Source organism: Lissotriton vulgaris, chromosome 6, assembly GCF_964263255.1.
Source record: "Lissotriton vulgaris chromosome 6, aLisVul1.2, whole genome shotgun sequence".
In the NCBI taxonomy this organism is placed as follows: domain Eukaryota; kingdom Metazoa; phylum Chordata; class Amphibia; order Caudata; family Salamandridae; genus Lissotriton; species Lissotriton vulgaris.
In genome coordinates, this window is record NC_141694.1 from 1,688,132,159 (window position 1) to 1,688,150,330 (window position 18,172).

General features: G+C 44.3%; 1 protein-coding gene across 1 annotated transcript in view; it reads left to right on the top strand.

Moving 5' to 3' along the window:
* CENPF (centromere protein F) overlaps window positions 1–18,172 on the top strand; it is a 476,866-nt gene that overhangs the window by 74,199 nt on the left and 384,495 nt on the right. The window contains exons 6-7 of the mRNA XM_086927898.1: window positions 9,345–9,615; window positions 14,554–14,756. Of these exons, the coding sequence (XP_086784024.1) occupies window positions 9,345–9,615; window positions 14,554–14,756 (474 nt within the window). The remainder of the gene's footprint in view (window positions 1–9,344; window positions 9,616–14,553; window positions 14,757–18,172) is intronic.

The window sequence follows — 18,172 nt, forward strand, 5'->3', positions numbered from 1 at the left end:
GTAAAATGGGCGCCATATAGATTGTCCATTAGCAGAGTTTCCTTGTTCATCCGTGCATTATTGATGGGAAACCCGCCTCTCCTTTGCTTTCCCAAACCAGGGCAGTTTGGTATGGAGTCTGGGGTAATGATTTTTTTTCTTCAATTAGGGAAGACTCCCTGGGTTAGTAAAGCATTGATCAGTAAGTGCCAAGCTTATTCAAAATTGTGAACTCCTATAATGTTTACCATAAAACTGCCCACGTGGTAGGGTTCCAGGGTACCAGAAAAGGAGTCTTAATGCTAGTTATGAGAAGCAGTTTTTAAAATGCCAGTTACTGTCTTCTAGATTTGACAGTTGCCTGTGCTGAAACATGTTTTCCAAATGTCAAGGCAAAACTATTTGCATTAATGTGGGAAATAAAGGGGAGATAAAGTTAGCCATGGTGGTCTTAGAGCTACTGTTATGTGCAGAGTTTGGTGTAATAGGCCTTCCATATGTACAACTGAGTTTCATTCAAGGTGATCGGCAATTACTGGATAATTACTAAACAGCAGATTCGTTAGAATGTGATGGCCCCTGACTGTGAAGAGTGCGATATTAGAAAATCTAGCTTTTGAACTCTCTTCTGATATGTTTTCACCATAGAATGCCATTTTCATTAGCTTGTAAGAAGACATATATGGCAGTATGTTCATTTATTGCGCAGCTGGGTAAACTAGAAGTACCCAGGACTTTATCTGCAGTTTACCACACAGTGTACCCCACAACATGTTTTGGAAATAACTTGCATTAAATTGTGTAATGTGCAGTTGCAACAAATTCAAAATCATATGAGTGTGCTTATTTAACCGTATGAGTTCTATATTTATTCTACATTCCTGCATCTGCGCAATGTCTCAAAAGAAGAACAAAATACCAATAATTTCAAATGGTTGAGGGGAGGGTGACATGTGGGACTGTATATTAATGGGAAATATAAAGGATACCGCAAGTCGCCTCGGAGTTCAGCGACCTACTAAACAAACACCATAACAGGCTTCCTTATCTGCTGCCCACCCGGTCAAACTACAACATTTGTGTCAAGTCTGGAGGATAAAGTAGTACACCCAGCATTGAGATATAACAAGTTTGTTGTATTAGGGGGCCTAAATATACATTTCGACGATACAGACAATAAAGAAGTAAATGCAATTTGCAAAGACCTTCTTGCACTTAACCTTACACAAAAAGTGGAGTCACAAACACATCAAGGTGGGGGCACATTCTAGACCCGATATTTACCAATTGCACTGAAATTGAAATAGAAACGCCATGGCCAATTCCATGGTCCGATCATTATTTAGTGCCTTTTTCCTTACCCTCTCAGAGAATGAAGACACAACATCATAGAGAACCTATCACTACTAGAAAGTGGGCTAAATTTAACTCCACCTCTTTCTCACGAACTCTTGAGAAACAGAAGCCAATGTTGGACCCTGACATTAACAAAGGTAATGACCAGATAGAGGCCTGGATTACTGATGCTCTAGATGAAGTTGCACCCTGGAGCACAAGAATAACAAAGACCTAAAACAACTGCCCCTTGGTACAATGAGGAACTAAGAAAGGCTAGGAAAACATCAAAAAAAGCTGAACGAACCTGGAGGAAAGATTACTGTAATAAATCCAAGGAAGAATATAAAAAGGAACTGAAAGCCTATAACTCACTGATTAAGAAAACCAGGTGTTAATTCTACACACATAAAATAGACACAGCCAACAATTCACATAAAGAAATGTTCATCATCCTAAAATCCCTTTAAATTCAAAAAGAAAAGACAGCCGATATCCCAGATACCAAAGAAAGCTGCAACGAGATAGCTGAATTCTTTTCAAACACAAGTAACTAAAATATACGAGACCTTTCCGGAAGATGCACGGCTAGGGACTACCATGCACGCTGGCGAAACGACAACCTCACTTAAAGTAACTCTGGAGTGCTTTACAATACCAGAAAGCACGGAACTACAAGCCATAATAAAAGGAATAAAATCAGGTTCGCCCAGAAACCCGGCGCGACCTGAGAAAATGATGGAGGGGATGGAAACAATCCTACCTTACATTAAGGATCTCATTCTGCGCTCCTTCCAGATGGGTATAGTCCCTATGAAATGGAAGCAAGCCATTGTTAGACCACTTAAGAAAAAGACCCACTGTAGATTTCACCAGACTAGACAATCTGCGCCCAATCTCACTACTCCCATTCGTGGCTAAAATTGCAGAAAAAATCATTAATAAACAGCTAGTTGCCCACATCAACATGAACAACCTATTACACCCCTCACAAAGGTTTTAGAATGGCACACTCAACAGAATCAGCACTATTAATGGCGACAGAGGCTCTGAGGAAACATGTGGATGAGGGATAAATAGCAGCGCTGATCCTATTGGACCTCAGCGCGGCATTTGAAACCGTCTCACATCCACTACTACTTCAGAGATTAGAGACCTGCGGCATTAGGAGTACAGCCCTGAAGTGGCTGACTTCGTTCCTAGAGGAACGGCGCTTCCAAGTGGCCCAAAGAACACAACTGTCTGATAGCTACCCTCTGCCTCAAGGAGTACCACAGGGATCAATCTTAAGCCCCACATTCTTTAATCTGTATGTGGGACCACTGGCAGTCTGTGTAGAGAAACACAAGGTGTCAATAGTATCTTTATTTTATTTTATTTATTTATGGGTTTCTATAGCGCTGGAATCGACTCCAACCGGAGTATCTCTGCGCTGTGATACCAAATAGAGTCTAAATAAATATGCAGATGAGGGGTAAGGTCTAGATTTTGTCAGTAAACAGCAGAGTTTTCAGTTGCTTCCTGAATTTTAAATGGTCTGTGCAGAGCCTGAGGGCCAGAGGCAGTTTGTTCCACAGTGTGGGCCCTGCAACAGATAGAGCTTTCCCTCCATGTCTGGTTTTTTTTGCACGAGGTACTGCCAACAGAAAATTCTCGCTAGATCTCAACGATCTGGAGGGAGTGTAGGGGGTAAATTTCTGCTCCAGGTATGTAGGGCCATTTCCGTTTAAGCATTTATGGATAATGCAACATATCTTAAACTTGGCTCTTTGTCGAATGCTCAACCAGTGTAGTTTCTGTAATAGAGGTTTTGATGCTGTTCTGGGGGGAGCATTTAGGACAAGGCGAGCTGCCGTATTCTGGACCACCTGGAGCCTATCCAGAACTCCTTCATTAGCAGAAAGGAGCAGTCCGTTACAGTAGTCAATACGACTCAATATAAGGGCTTGCACCAAAGTTTTTCTGAAGGAGTCCGGTAGCAGTGGAAATATTCTGCGCATCATGCTGATGGTGTGGAAGCATGAGCCAGCTACCATGTTACTGTGCTGTTTGAGGGAAAGGTCGTGATCAAGGCGTATCCCCAGATTTTTGACAATCTGTTTGGGCTCTTATGCTGATGACACGCAACTAATTGTAAAGCTATCCCAAAACAAAGACCAGGCAGCGACTCGCTTTGCGAATTGTCTTAAAGAAGTGGCTGACTGGATGTCAAACCACTGCCTCCGGTTAAATGGTAACAAAACTGAGGTATTAGTGGTAGGGAAGACACACACCATTTGGTCATCTGCTTGGTGGCCAGAAGTACTGGGCCAAGTCACCCTCCCCAAACCTGAGGTGAAAAACCTTGGAATTTGGTTAGACCACAAACTATCCTTCGACAATCAAATCCAGAAGGTAACGGAGAAATGCTATGGTGCCATTAAAACCCTTAGGAAAGTTATAGATCTACTTCCAGCCAAAACCAGAAAGACCATAGTCCACGCAGTCATCACCTCACAACTGGAATATGGGAATGTATTGTACCTAGGGGCCTAAAAAAAGGCCTAGCCAAACTACAGCGGGTACAAAATGCTGCGGCACGTTTGGTTCTCAGTCTCCCAAGGAGAACAAACACTAGGAAGGCCCTGGACACCCTACACTGGTTGCTAGTGGAAAAAAGAGCCATGTTCAAGGCGATGTGCTATTGCCACCGCATCCTCTCACACAAGGGTCCTAGATACCTGCAACCACTGCTGACTAAATATATCCCCGGACGTAACCTAAGGTCCATGGACTTGGCGTTAGTAAAAGTCCCCAGAATCTTCAAAGCCCGCACGGGAGCCCGCTCTTTCAGGTACCTGGCGGCCGAAATCTGGAACACCCTACCAATCTCGACAAGGTTAGAAGCCAGCGAAAGAGTGTTCCGGAAACAGCTGAAGACTTGGCTATTCTCCAATACATTTGAGGGAAGAGTGTAGGACACACTCAGTAACAGTAGTCACTCATCTGATTATGTCTTAGCGCGGGGACACACCGTTGGTGTAACCATGCGCTCTACAAACGAATAAATATAAATATTGACTTGCAGTGTTCTTATAACTTATGGCACATATGTTAGGGCATGTTTGAACGATAGCAAGTTTGTGATATCGACAGCAAGGGCCTGTGACTCTTACGATCTCCTTCTTGACACAAGACACTTGAGATGTAAGTTTGAGTATTTATCTTGCTTGCAAGCTTCATCACTTAGATTAGAGTTATCGGTTGCTAAGAAGATAATTATCTGCAGAGAACCACTGGATGATGGATATTGTGGAAAACGTAAGACTGTGTGGTGGTGTGCGATATGGTTAACCGTTATCTCACAGGACATGAACTTCATTAAGGTAACCACTGTCCATTTTCTTGATCGGATTGCTTCCAATTCTCTTGTCTCATTCTCCACCTAAGTCTTCAAAAAAAACCTTGCTACTAATTCTCCCTTCATTAACTTCAGATCTTGGACAAGAATCACCCCGTAGCCCATACAGAATTTTAGTCTCTCCAATGTACACTTACTGGCCTCTGTTTTCCTCGATAATACTCCTGGCACCACATCATGCTTGCTCGGCAAAATGATATGGCAACCTTACATCCTGTAGGACAATCAGGTGTTTGAACTACATATCTTTTTGGGGTGTGTGCCTTCCCTCAACTTCCCAAGAACTCTACAGTAGTCTTCAGGCCTTCTGCTCTGTTATTTCCCTTCATATTAAAAGCAAAATCAACACAGCCAGCCCGCTTCGACAAACTGTTTTGAAATTTAACACCAGCGACCCAATTTAGCCTGTAAACATCATGCAAACAATCATGGCAATCGAAATATGAGTCTATTAAGGACTGAGTTAGTGAGAGCATGCTAGCACTCAGTGGAGAAAAATAGGAGACACTGGTTATCAAAACCCTTTAACACATGATGCTTTGTTTACAAGGCACTGGTAAATACGGTCGACAATCTAGGCAATTTAATGTGCAGGTCTTTTTGTTGTATGCTTTGTTCTTTTCGTTCCGACCCATATTTTAGTATCACTCATTGCAGCCATCAGTCTCTTTAGACTGCGCTAAACATTTGTTTCAAATACCAGACTCTGAACCCACGCCAGCAGTGTCAAGCTACAGCACAGTCAAAACAAGACGGCTAGACTGAAACACTTACGTGTGTTACCCATTGAGATCTACATCAAATTCATAATGCTTTCTATTGTATGTACGAAAAAAGAGAACAAGGGAGACCCTACTCACAACGGAACCAGGGTAATGCGTTTATGCAGAAAACAATGGTTCCTGTGGCATATTACTTATCTGCTACTTAATGAATATAACAGGCTTAATAGCAATCCAATCATTGGAGGGAGGGTGGCAAAGAGAAAGAAACACAATCGTACCAGTTTAAAAACATTTTTTGTATTTCAAATGACCAACGAATAGTACTATGATTTTGCTGCGACATACAGATAGTGTACTGAGTGCAATGTGTCCCAAGTGATTGTGAGCGAAACAAAAAGTGTATACAGTTGAGTGAGCTATACAGGTTTCAGCTGTGACTATTTACAAAAGAAGGAAACTTGACTCAAGGCAATTATTTCAACCAATTGTTAAACAGCGGCTATACAATCATAGGCACTGTGTTGGTCTGGTTCGTTTCCTAGTGCGTCGACAGCGTTTCGACCCTTAGAGTGAGGCTCTCGTCAGGACTGGGCAGTGAGGGATGTCTTGCAATGGGATGTGTTCCTGAACATAACCCATGCGTGACAAAGTAAAGTAAATTTACTTACAGTGAACCCAGCCGGTACAAAGTTTGTACCAAACAAACGATCGGAGGAAGCGATTGAGCTGGATCGAGAAAGCGCACAGGCAATTCCTGAATATCCTGCGCACTGACGGCATTGACGCGTTACCAGTTGTCACAGACAGTGTGCCTATGATTGTATACCCATGATGCACTGGGCCAGGGACAGACTGATTTGCATATAGCCAGGTTCTGAGCTGGGATGGGGCAGTGAGATAAATAACGGTGATGGATCAAGCCCTGATCTTTGGACTGGGTAAGAGTGGTCTGCTCAATTCAGACACTCTGTTCATCACCACCCCCTTTTGTAAATCGATTTTGGCCACTATAGGTGTGGCAGGGTATACTCAGACATGAGTCCCTTTCTCACTGCTCCATCAGGATTCAAGCAAGCCGGGCCGAAGAGGCTGAAATGCCAGAAACCGGTCCCCGGTAGCTTGTCTCCTTTCTGGTAAAGAATTGGCTTGGTAGTTTAGTCTGGCCTGTTCCCATGATGCACTGGGCCAGGGACAGACTGATTTGCATATAGCCAGGTTCTGAGCTGGGATGGGGCAGTGAGATAAATAACGGTGATGGATCAAGCCCTGATCTTTGGACTGGGTAAGAGTGGTCTGCTCAATTCAGACACTCTGTTCATCACCACCCCCTTTTGTAAATATGATTGTATAGCTGCTGTTTAACAATTGGTTGAAATAATTGCCTTGAGTCAAGTTTCCTTCTTTTGTAAGTAGTCACAGCTGAAACATGTATGGCTCACTCAACTGTATACACTTTTTGTTTCGCTCACAATCACTTGGGACACATTGCACTCAGTACACTATCTGTATGTCGCAGCAAAATCACAGTACTATTCGTTGGTCATTTGAAAAACAAAAAATGTTTTTAAACTGGTACGATTGTGTTTCTTTCTCTTTGCCACCCTCCCTCCAATGATTGGATTGCTATTCAGCCTGTTATATTCATTAAGTAGCAGATAAGTAATATGCCACAGGAACCATTGTCTATTGTATGTACGTCGGGGTAATGTTGGTGCTTGAGCTTTATACAAGACTCAATCTGAATGTACCCTGCAAGTTGAGATAATCGAGCTCTGCTGTCCGGTTCCTGCTGAATTAGGACAAGCAACATATAATTGGCTCAGGTTAGGCTGCATTTGGCCAAATTTCCTGCAACACTCCCACAGATTTAAGAAAATCAAGATCACTACATTTTCTTTCTGAACCCTTTACTGTAGTTTGTCACTGAGCTTTCTGGCATAGGCATCATGTTCCCCATTCACTTACCCTTTAGCTTCATCCCATTTTCTTTCTACTTTGTCCACCACCTCTTCAGCAGGCCCGCCCTTATACCGTTTCACACTTAAAACTGGATTTCACTTTGTGGAAATGTTCTAGGTTTTGAGGAAATACATTTTTTTAGAAGAGAAGAAATGTAGGAGATCTTCAATATTACCCACGGTGAATTTTGTAGGGACTTCTGGTTAAAATTTTTAAGTCACCCCTTGAGAAGTGTCTTGGTTGCAATTGTTGCCCCAATCGTGATTCTAAATTTTACTTTCAGCACATACGTGTAATACTTTTTGTAGGCACTTGGACTCCAAGTGTGAAATTCCATTTTCCTTTAATAGCACATTCACCAGTGGGTAACTGTTTCCACTCACTATGGCTTCCACTCATCCTGAAACTTTTGCTTTGCCACCTTTACCGTCCCTCACTAAGGCACACGTTGGACAGAAATTTTCTGGATACCTTATGACTGTACTGGTGCTTTATATGTTATGATTGTTAGGATCCAACGATCATAGGTCTGTGAGTGATCAAGAAATTTGTCTTGATAGCATATATATATTATCACATCAGTGCGTCAACAACTTTTGTTTCCAATTCCTTGTTTGGAACAACAGACGCAGGTAGAGGTATTCCTTGTTCTCAATTGAAAAAGTTACTATATGTATTTGTGTCCTTTGCTTTTCAGTGCTATCATGGTCCTCTTTTGTCTTCTATATATTAATAACTATTCTACTGCCTTTCCATTTTTCTCTGCTAACTGGCTTTTGGCATATCCCAGATTGCCAGGTCTTTTGTATTCATTGTGGTCAGGTCAAGATTGAGTGGACGATGATACAGGAGGCATCAGCTATGGGGGCCTTTTAGTATTCTTTGTGTTTTTGCCACATAAAGGACATATCCAACTGCTGACCTGGAACACTTCTGCTTGTACCACGAGGAATTAAAGACTGATCGTGACCCAGGTGTCCGTGCGCATGCACATCACTAGCAGCAACTAAGTTGATGCCTGTATTAGAAACCGCTCTGTTAAGAAATGCCCCTCAACTAACTTGCAAATCATACATTCTGGCTGCTAGTCAGATGGTGAATAAAACCAATTCTCATCAAAAGAGGGAAGTTTAGCAGAGATGTGGTGGAGCAGTATAAGGCTATCCCTGCTTTGCGGAGATTTTAGCACACAATCCCTAATGTCTATATAATTAGATCGATCATTTCAATAAGAGATTTTCGTTGGGATAATTCAAACTTGTGTGGAGCAGGACATTTTGTGCTGTGTAACCAGATTTCTTTGAAAGAGGGTGGCCGGGCTTAAAACCATTTCATTCCAACTCGGTATATAAAGAACAGCAAATTAATCAGGTTATTTGTGATATGGAAGTGGATCAGTTTAAAAGATGGACCACATATCTGCTTTTTGCACAACAAAAGTAATAAATGTCTTCCTGGGGACACTAACTTGGCCCATTTTAGGAATATAACAACTTACAAATTGCTCTGAACAATGGTAGCAAAACTAGATTTAGGGTGTATTTAGAAAGTGATAATATATTCACTGTTTGGGAAGGCAGGTGTGTACTCGTTCTGTTTAAAAATACAAAAAAATTGTTTGCCAAAGGAAAAAGCTATTTTTGTTGAGCTTATCTGCTTTTGTTAAAAATAATTGTTTTTATGAGTCATGTAAGAATTAACCAAGTTATAATTTAGTAGGAAGTGCAAAACGTGTAAAATATAAGTAGATAAATGTCAATATAATCTCACTGTTATGAATTCAGCACACCCTTATTTCATAGTTTTTATTCTGAAATGATTAACCAGAGTAATCCATATAAACTACCCCATGACAAATTTTATACCAGTAACATTGATTTATTATACGTTGAACATTTGTGTGAATCTTCTTTATTTAGAAGCTTTTTTTAAAATTAAATTTACAGAAAGTAGTGCCTTCACTTCCACAAAACATGAGCCATCGAGAGATTGCTCGAAATCAAGCATCTTCTTCCGTGTTCTCCTGGCAACAAGAGCAGGCGTCGAGCTGTCCACCAGTAAGCAGTCAGATAACCCCTCTCAAGCGAGGATACCACCCATCTCCTTTTGCCTGGGAAAGCGAAGGGACTCCAAGCAAGCAAATATTCAGAACTGAGCAGAAGGACTACTTTTCTGAGAACTCTCAATCAAACGATTCTGTCAAAATACTCAATCAAGGTAATGTTGTGTAGTGTTGTCATATTCTAATATTAATCCTAATAAAGGCATTCAAAATATAGTGATGGAAAGTACCTAAGGTTTTGTTTTCTTTCATTACTGCACTGTAATTTTATTTGCAGCTGTTGTATTGGGGCTTTTGAATATGGTGCCTTAATAAATTGGTTGTCGAATTTATCAATAGAGCATATTATTACTCTTTGCTTTAAAAAAAGGGGGTACCAGGTTCACACTGGTTGAGATAGTTAATGTTTATGCATTAAATGGTGAAGAGCTGGTGTTAGAGATAAGTAACATTGTATAGTCCTCCAGTCCTTTGGGAATCTATCAAGTTTGGGATTTACGTATTGTTTTGCCCGAAAAGCCTTTCTAAACCAATGGCATGTAGTGCAGATTAACCGTTGAGATGGAAAACAAGTTCATTTCCACTGTTACATTAGCCAAGAATTGCAATGTCCTTTTGATTGTCCTCTACTGTCTTACATAGGGATGAGATCTCTTAACATGTGTAGCTGATTTTTACCTACAGGTACTAAAGACTTTCTGGAGGTGCTTCCTTTGTATGTTTTTTTATTAATCTTTTTTAGATGCTGAGCTGGCCTTTAGTTGCTCTCTGCCAGAAGAGGTCTTTTAGCTTGTTTGCATTATGTGATATTATTTAAGTTATTTTGCAGACTTATTAATCACTTCTAGCTAGCCTGATTTTGACCAGAGGACCCAAAGTATTTATACCTCTGGTGTTGTATGATCATGAAGAAAAGAATCAGGAGGCCCCCTTAATGGTCAGATCTGGGACCAGGGGAAAGATGCTGAAAAATCTAAGAGTGTCCCTGTGGCATATATCTAATGGACAATGTTATAGTCCAGAAGAATATATGCGTCCACAATTGGACTTGTGAACACACCTATTCTTTAGGTTTATCTAACTACCACAGAAACCATAGAACTAGCTCATATAGGGGGAGCATAAACAGTCACGTATATAAATCAATAATCTTGATAATTAATCCACACAATTAGACAGAACACAAGCTGTGCAGGTCATCAAAAAAATTACTATCTTAACAGACTTATGGTTAAAAAATGTAAAACATATACAACTTTATTCTGCATGGTATATTTTCATATATAAACAATAACAATTACATACATCCATAAAAAATCAGTACATCATAGTATTCATAAGGAGAATTTAAAAAAGGTTTACACATCAATATTTTAAAATTGTTCAAGAAAACAAATGTCGACGCAGCGTTTCGGTGTTGGTAATAGGCACCTTCTTCAGGACTGTTTCTCTACAAAGAGATACATAATTACCGTACAGAAAACATAACAATTCAAAACTTTACATTGCAAACCTAAGCTAAAAATGTTCTGTCAACCTAGTAGTCCATTAATCCATTTATTTATGAAAACCCTTATTTGGGTTACCCGCTGCGCGCGTCCGCTGCGCGGCCGAGTGGGCATCCGCCTTTTATGTCCTGCAGCGTGTATGCCTCAGGAGCACTAGACCGCTAACCGCCCCCGCGCACCGGAAGTGGCTGTCTCTACCTTCCTCGCCCTCCGCGCAACAGTGCTAGTCACCGCGTCGGACCGGGGTGGGAAGGAGGGAGAACGAGATCAGCCCCCGGTGTGCGGCCTCTAATCAGGTAAGCCAGTCAAGGAGTGATTAGCTCAGTTCAAGTTCCAAGACTGGAAGCCTAAATCGCTATCCCGCCATCAGCCCAACACCATTTTTAAAAGTTCTTAAAATTTTCAGAAACATTAAATAAAAATGCACAATAGCGCCAGAAATCCTTAGATGCTCTTGTCCCAGTAAAAAACATCAAAAATAAGAAGGGAGCTACCCATAAACCCTGGTATTCTGCTACACTTCGGGTCCTGAAACAAAAGTGTAAAAAGCTTGAGAGAGCCTGGAGAAGGAGCTTCTCCCCGGATGAGAAAAAAAATAATACAGAGAAAGTATTCACCAATACAAAGCAGGAATTAAAACTGCTCAGGCAGATTACTATAAGAATAAAATTCTGACATCATCTAACTCCGCTCGTGGGATTTTTAGTATAGTCAAAACTCTCTCTAAAATTTTTCCTCCTGCAGCCCCTGATACCTCAGGAACACAATGCAATAAGCCGGCAGAGGTTTTTTTTTTCGAATAAAATTGAAATTATCTACTCTTCCTTCCCCCCGGTAAGAGTGACTTTATAACACCTATCCCTCGTGCAAACCAGGCCACATTGGACAGTATTCCGGTATTGGAGATGCCGGTCTTAAAAAGCCTCCTATCTAAAGTGAAGGGTGGTTCACCCAACGATCCTGCTCCTTTGGGGAAACTCAAATTGGTAGCCGGCGTGGTCGCCCCGGTTATTCTAAACCTTATTAACTCTTCACTCTCTTCAGCGGTCGTGCCCCGTTATGGAAGGAAGCCACTGTTAAGGCTCTGTTAAAAAAAAAACAAGCCTTGACCCTTTAGACCGTGGAAACTATCGCCCTTTCTCGTTGCTCCCTGGAGTTAGCAAAATTACTGAAAAATATTTTAATTTAATACTATCAGCGCACTGGGAGACTCAGAATCTTCTCCATCGGACTCAAACCGGGTTTTGCCCATTACAGGGAACCGAGACGGCCCTTCTCTCTGTGGTGGAAGAGTCAAGAAGGATAGTCAACGCCTGTGGCACCGCGGTGGTCCTATTTTTGGACCTCAGTGCGGCCTTTTATACCGTAAACCATCAGATTCTGATCCATAGGCTCCCAAAATCAGGTATCACTGGTATTGCCCTGGCCTGGCTAAAATCTTTTTTGAACAGCAGATCCTTCCAAGTTTTTGACAAGGAAGTCATGTCCAAACGGACACCCCTTCGTTGTGGAGTGCCGCAGGGATCTTCTTTAAGTCCCACTTTGTTTAATGTTTATACCGGCATGCTTGCGGATGCAGTTTTACCCTTTGGAGTCCACATAGTCACCTATGCGGATGATACACAATTGGTGATTGGGCTCAATAAAGCGGAAAGCTCTCCTTCCTGTCTTCGTCCTTGCCTGGAAGAAATTGCAAGATGGATGAGCGACTCCTTTCTAAAATTGAATGGGGAAAAGAGTGAAATCATGTTTTTGGGTAACCACTGCCCCCTTAATTTGACTGAGATCTGGCCTAGATCCATGGGCTCCTGCCCCACTCCCAAAACTCAGTTAAAGAGTCTGGGCGTGTGGACCCCACCGACCTCAAGAACTACCGCCCCATCTCGCTGCTCCCGTTTCCTGCAAAAGTCATCGAGAAGACCGTCAACAAGCAGCTGGCCACCTTCCTCGAGACGAACGGATCCCTCGACCCCTCGCAGTCTGGCTTCCGGGCCAACCACAGCACCGAGACCGCCCTGATCGCAGCCACCGATGACATCCGAACGCTGCTCGACAACGGAGAAACAGCGGCCCTCATCCTCCTCGACCTCTCTGCGGCCTTCGACACTGTCTGCCACCGTACCCTAGTACAACGCCTCAGCAACGTCGGAGTCCAGGAGAAGGCACTGGTGTGGATCACCTCCTTCCTCGCCGGAAGGACACAGAGAGTCCGCCTCCCTCCGTTCAGATCTGAAGCCACCAAAGTCATCTGCGGCGTTCCTCAAGGCTCCTCGCTCAGTCCAACCCTCTTCAACGTCTACATGAGCCCCCTCGCAGACATCACACGCCAGCACAACCTCAACATCATCTCCTACGCCGACGACACCCAACTGATCCTCTCCCTCACCAATGACCCCGCCACCGCCAGAGCCAACCTTCACGAAGGGATGAAAGAGGTAGCCGAATGGATGAAGAACAGCCGCCTGAAAGTGAACTCAGACAAGACGGAAGTCCTCATCCTGGGATCCTCACCCGCCGCTTGGGACGACTCCTGGTGGCCCCCCGCCCTAGGCAGCGCACCCAAACCTACAGACCACGCACGCAACCTGGGCTTCATCCTGGACTCCTCCCTCTCCATGACCAGACAAGTCAATGCCGTCTCCTCGTCGTGCTTCAACATCCTGCGCATGCTACGTAAGATCTTCCGGTGGATCCCCACCGAGACCAGAAAGACGGTCACCCAGGCCCTCGTCACCAGCCGTCTGGACTACGGCAACTCCCTCTTCGCCGGAACCACAGCCAAACTCCAGAAGAGACTCCAGCGGATCCAGAACGCCTCAGCACGTCTCATCCTGGACATCCCCCGTCGCAGCCACATCTCCGGACACCTGAGAGACCTGCACTGGCTCCCGGTCAACAAGAGAATCACCTTCTGTCTCCTCACCCACGCACACAAAGCCCTACACAACCAAGGCCCAGGATACCTCAACAGCCGCCTCAACTTCTACGCTCCCAAACGCCAGCTTCGATCGACCGGCCACGCCCTCGCCGCCGTCCCCCGCATCCGAAGAGCCACCACAGGGGGACGGTCCTTCTCCTACCTCGCCGCCAAGACATGGAACTCCCTCCCCACCCACCTCCGCCTGACCCAGGACCACCTCGCCTTCAGGAAGCAACTCAAGACCTGGCTGTTCGAGCAGTAGCGGACCCCCCTCCCCCAGCGCCTTGAGACCCTCTGGGTGAGTAGTGCGCTATATAAATGCGATGATTGATTGATTGATTGATTGATTGATGAAGCTCTTCACCAGTGACCGTTTCCCTTGTCTTCTGGTTTCTCTCTGTACCGCATATTCAGAATCTCACACAATCGGGTGTGTCCCTCCACAGAAATAAAAAGTACTTTTTAATACTCACTGTAATGTTTTGCTCACATACATTACATGTGTGTGCAAGTATAAAGACCAACAGCATGCATGGTATCATACATGCTGTAGTGTGTCTCCAGAGGGCATTGATGGTTCTGTATCTACTTTCTGTGGGATTAAGATCATGTTGGGCACCAGTGGGACCTGTGTTGTGATCAGTGTATCTTTCCTTTTCCACTAGAGCTCAGATCCAAAGTGAAGGAGTTAGAGGTTCGCCTGGAAGTGCACGAGAAAGACCTGAAAAACAATCTGAACAAGCTGCACGAAGCCCAGCTTCAGCTGGAGAAGGCTCAGGGGGAACTGGCCGAGAAAGACCGAGCCCTGAACAAAAGCCGAGATGAGCTCATGAGGATGGCTGCCCAGTTCGACCAGGAGGCTGCCAAGGTACGTTTTCAGCCTGTGGCTGTGAACGCAAATGAGATGTGCATGGCCCAAGTTATAATTTGAGCGTCGGCACCTGCAGCCTCACGAGTAGAGCAGGCGGCCTGAAGGTATCCCTGGTACATAATGCTCTGATGGGAGAGCTCGTTTTTATTTCCTTATTTTTTAAATACTGTTTTAGAAAAGTTCATTTTATTCGCTTATTTTTGGTAAAACTGGTTTTACACGTTTGATGAAGGGCAGGCATTATTCCAACTTGTTTTCTGTGTACGTTTTTAGGTCTCGCCTGTCAATGCGCATGCGCATTGAGCTTGCGAGACTATGGGGGCTTAAACAGACTTTAACCAACTTGCAAGGAATCGTGGCGATTCCTTGCAGTGCCCGTGAAATTCAAGCTCAATGCGCATGCGCATTGACATTAAAAGCGCGTGCACATGAAAGCGACAAGGCTCCCTCCCACGGCAATCCCCAACCCCATCCGCCAGCACCTCCCCTCTCTCTCGCACCAACCCCCACCCGCCAACACCTCCCCTCTCTCTCCCCGCACACAGACAGGGTCGCATTCCTCCACAGACAGGCTGCCATTTCTCATCCCCCTCCCCAGCCACCAGCTCCTCTGTCTCGTCTCCCTTAACCATGCACAACTCACACACTGAAACACACTATTTTTAAAACAAAATTCGCCAGCCTTCGACATCTGTTCCCCAGCCCCCAGCCGCCAGAACCTCCCCTCTCTCTCCCCGGACACAGCCAGGATCGCAATTCTCCTCCCTCTCCCCCACTCTCTACCCGGACACAGCCAGGCTCGCAATTCTCCTCCCCCTCAAGGCTCCCTCCCACGGCAATCCCCAACCCCATCCGCCAGCACCTCCCCTCTCTCTCGCACCCACCCCCAGCCGCCAGCATCTCCCCTCTCTCTCCCCGCACACAGACAGGGTCGCATTCCTCCACAGACAGGCTGCCATTTCTCATCCCCCTCCCCAGCCACCAGCTCCTCTGTCTCGTCTCCCTTAACCATGCACAACTCACACACTGAAACACACTATTTTTAAAACAAAATTCGCCAGCCTTCGACATCTGTTCCCCAGCCGCCAGAACCTCCCCTCTCTCTCCCCGGACACAGCCAGGCTCGCAATACTCCTCCCCCTCCCCCTCTCTCTCCCCGGACACAGCCACGCTCGCAATTCTCCTCCCCCTCACCAGACGTCAGCACCTCCCCTCTCTCTCCCTGGACACAGCCAGCCTCGCATTTCTCCTCCCCCTCCCCATCCGCCAGCACCTCCCCTCTCTCTCCCTGCAGTATCACGAACGTGTTTCGTTTTAAACACGCATTTCACAGCTTCGCATTGAGTACTAAAACATGTACATGTGTGGGAGTGAACGGCAGCGTTCAAATGCTGGTTGCAAGTTGCAGCCCGTTCCTTTCTGCTGATACTTACTTTGTATCGAGTGCCGAGCATTCATACTTAAAACCAGGGCTTCAAACTGAGCCGGCAAAGGGAAGCCGCATTGAAAGCCCCCTCAGCCACCCACCCCATCAACCCACACGAAACAGATAGAGGGCTGCCATTGTTTTTGATTTGGGTGGGCTCAACAGCATTTGAACGCTGGCTATTGGCATTGTAATTTATTGTTCATTATCAGACTCGCTAGAAATGGTGCTCGTTTAGCAACGGATCCTTTCGTACAACACACACTCCGTTCACACCACTTCGCCACACCACAACAAAATTTTCATACACACATACCCGGATCAAGGGGACTTTCACACACACCCTCTATTACGTCTCCTTGGGTTACATTTATACGCACACACAACACACAACACATACTACATTACACGCACAACTTATGGATTGCTAACACAGCTTATGCTTACTTAACACTACCAACCTGCTAGACAGTGGCCACAGCTTCTAATTACACTTGGGACACAAATCTGGCACACAATCTCTGATTCATATGCATAGTAACAGACATCCCTATATACCAGGCGTACCTCCTCACCCACTCGGCATCTATCACCCACTCTGCATCTGTCACCTCTGCAGCTTTCACGCACTCTGAAGCTTGCACCCACTCTTCGCTTGCACCCACTCTTCGCTTGCACCCACACTTCGCTTGCACCCACTCTGCACCTTGCACCCACTCTGCAGCTTGCACCCACTCTGCAGCTTGCACCCACTCTGCAGCTTGCACCCACTCTGCAGCTTGCACCCACTCTGCACCTTGCACCCACTCGGCACCTTGCACCACTCTGCAGCTTGCACCCACTCTGCAGCTTGCACCCACTCTGCAGCTTGCACCCACTCTGCAGCTTGCAACCACTCTGAAGCTTGCACACATACACACAGGAAAACACAACTCACAGACAATACTTTACTGCTGATCACTATACATCCAGACTCGCTACTAATGTTGCTCGTTTACCAACGGATCCTTTATTACAACACACACTCAATTCAATTCAATAATCTTTATTTCGTTGCAATTGCACCATAAAAGATATACAAAATACATAATATATATACAAAATACATAATATACATGGCCACATTATCATCAACAAGTGTACAAGAATGTACAATTCAAAAAGTGCTAAAGTGCTAGTGCATGACCAAATACTATCCCTAGCCTTCACAGCTAAATCACGGGAATGGGCTTAAGACACACAACAATAAATATATTTAAAAAGAAGTTTAAAATATTTACACGGTTAAAGAAGCATTAAATTGATTTATAACAGCCAGACGCTTAAAATGGCAGTGACAATTTTTGTCTAATGAATTTTACTGCCAAAAGGAATCTACTGATACCAAACACTATTACTTGACTAGTGTCCGTAATTAATATTCTTCCAGCTTCCTTATACGAAGTTATTCCAATATTACGGCACAGTGGCACTATCCATTTTCTTCTAGTTTCTACATAGCTTGGACAGAAAAACAAAATATGAAAAATGTCTTCTCTTACATTATTTGTGCATAGGGTACATTTATCATTACTGGTTTTCCCTCATTTTGACTCGGTTTCCCGGGTTCTTAGTATACCGTACCTATACTTTAAGTACAAGGTTTTCGCTAATGGTGGGTGAATCTCATCAAGAAACATTTCAAACTGGGCTACATTTTTCACCAATAAGAATTTTTCGGTTATGGGGCCATGTGCTCCAACATATACAGCATCATGGCTCACAAAAGCCCAAAAAGAGAGTTTGACTATTTTCTTTGAGGACACAGTCAGTGATTCTGGCTGGCTCAAAAAATGGGATAAACCCAATTTTGTTAACCAGCTTTTAACATGTTTGAACCAAAGAATCTTATTACTCGTGTCTAGTTCCAAAACTTCAACCAATCCATTTTTATATTCAGTTAGCTCTGGGGTGATCCACAACCTGACCCATAACAATAGTGGTCTTA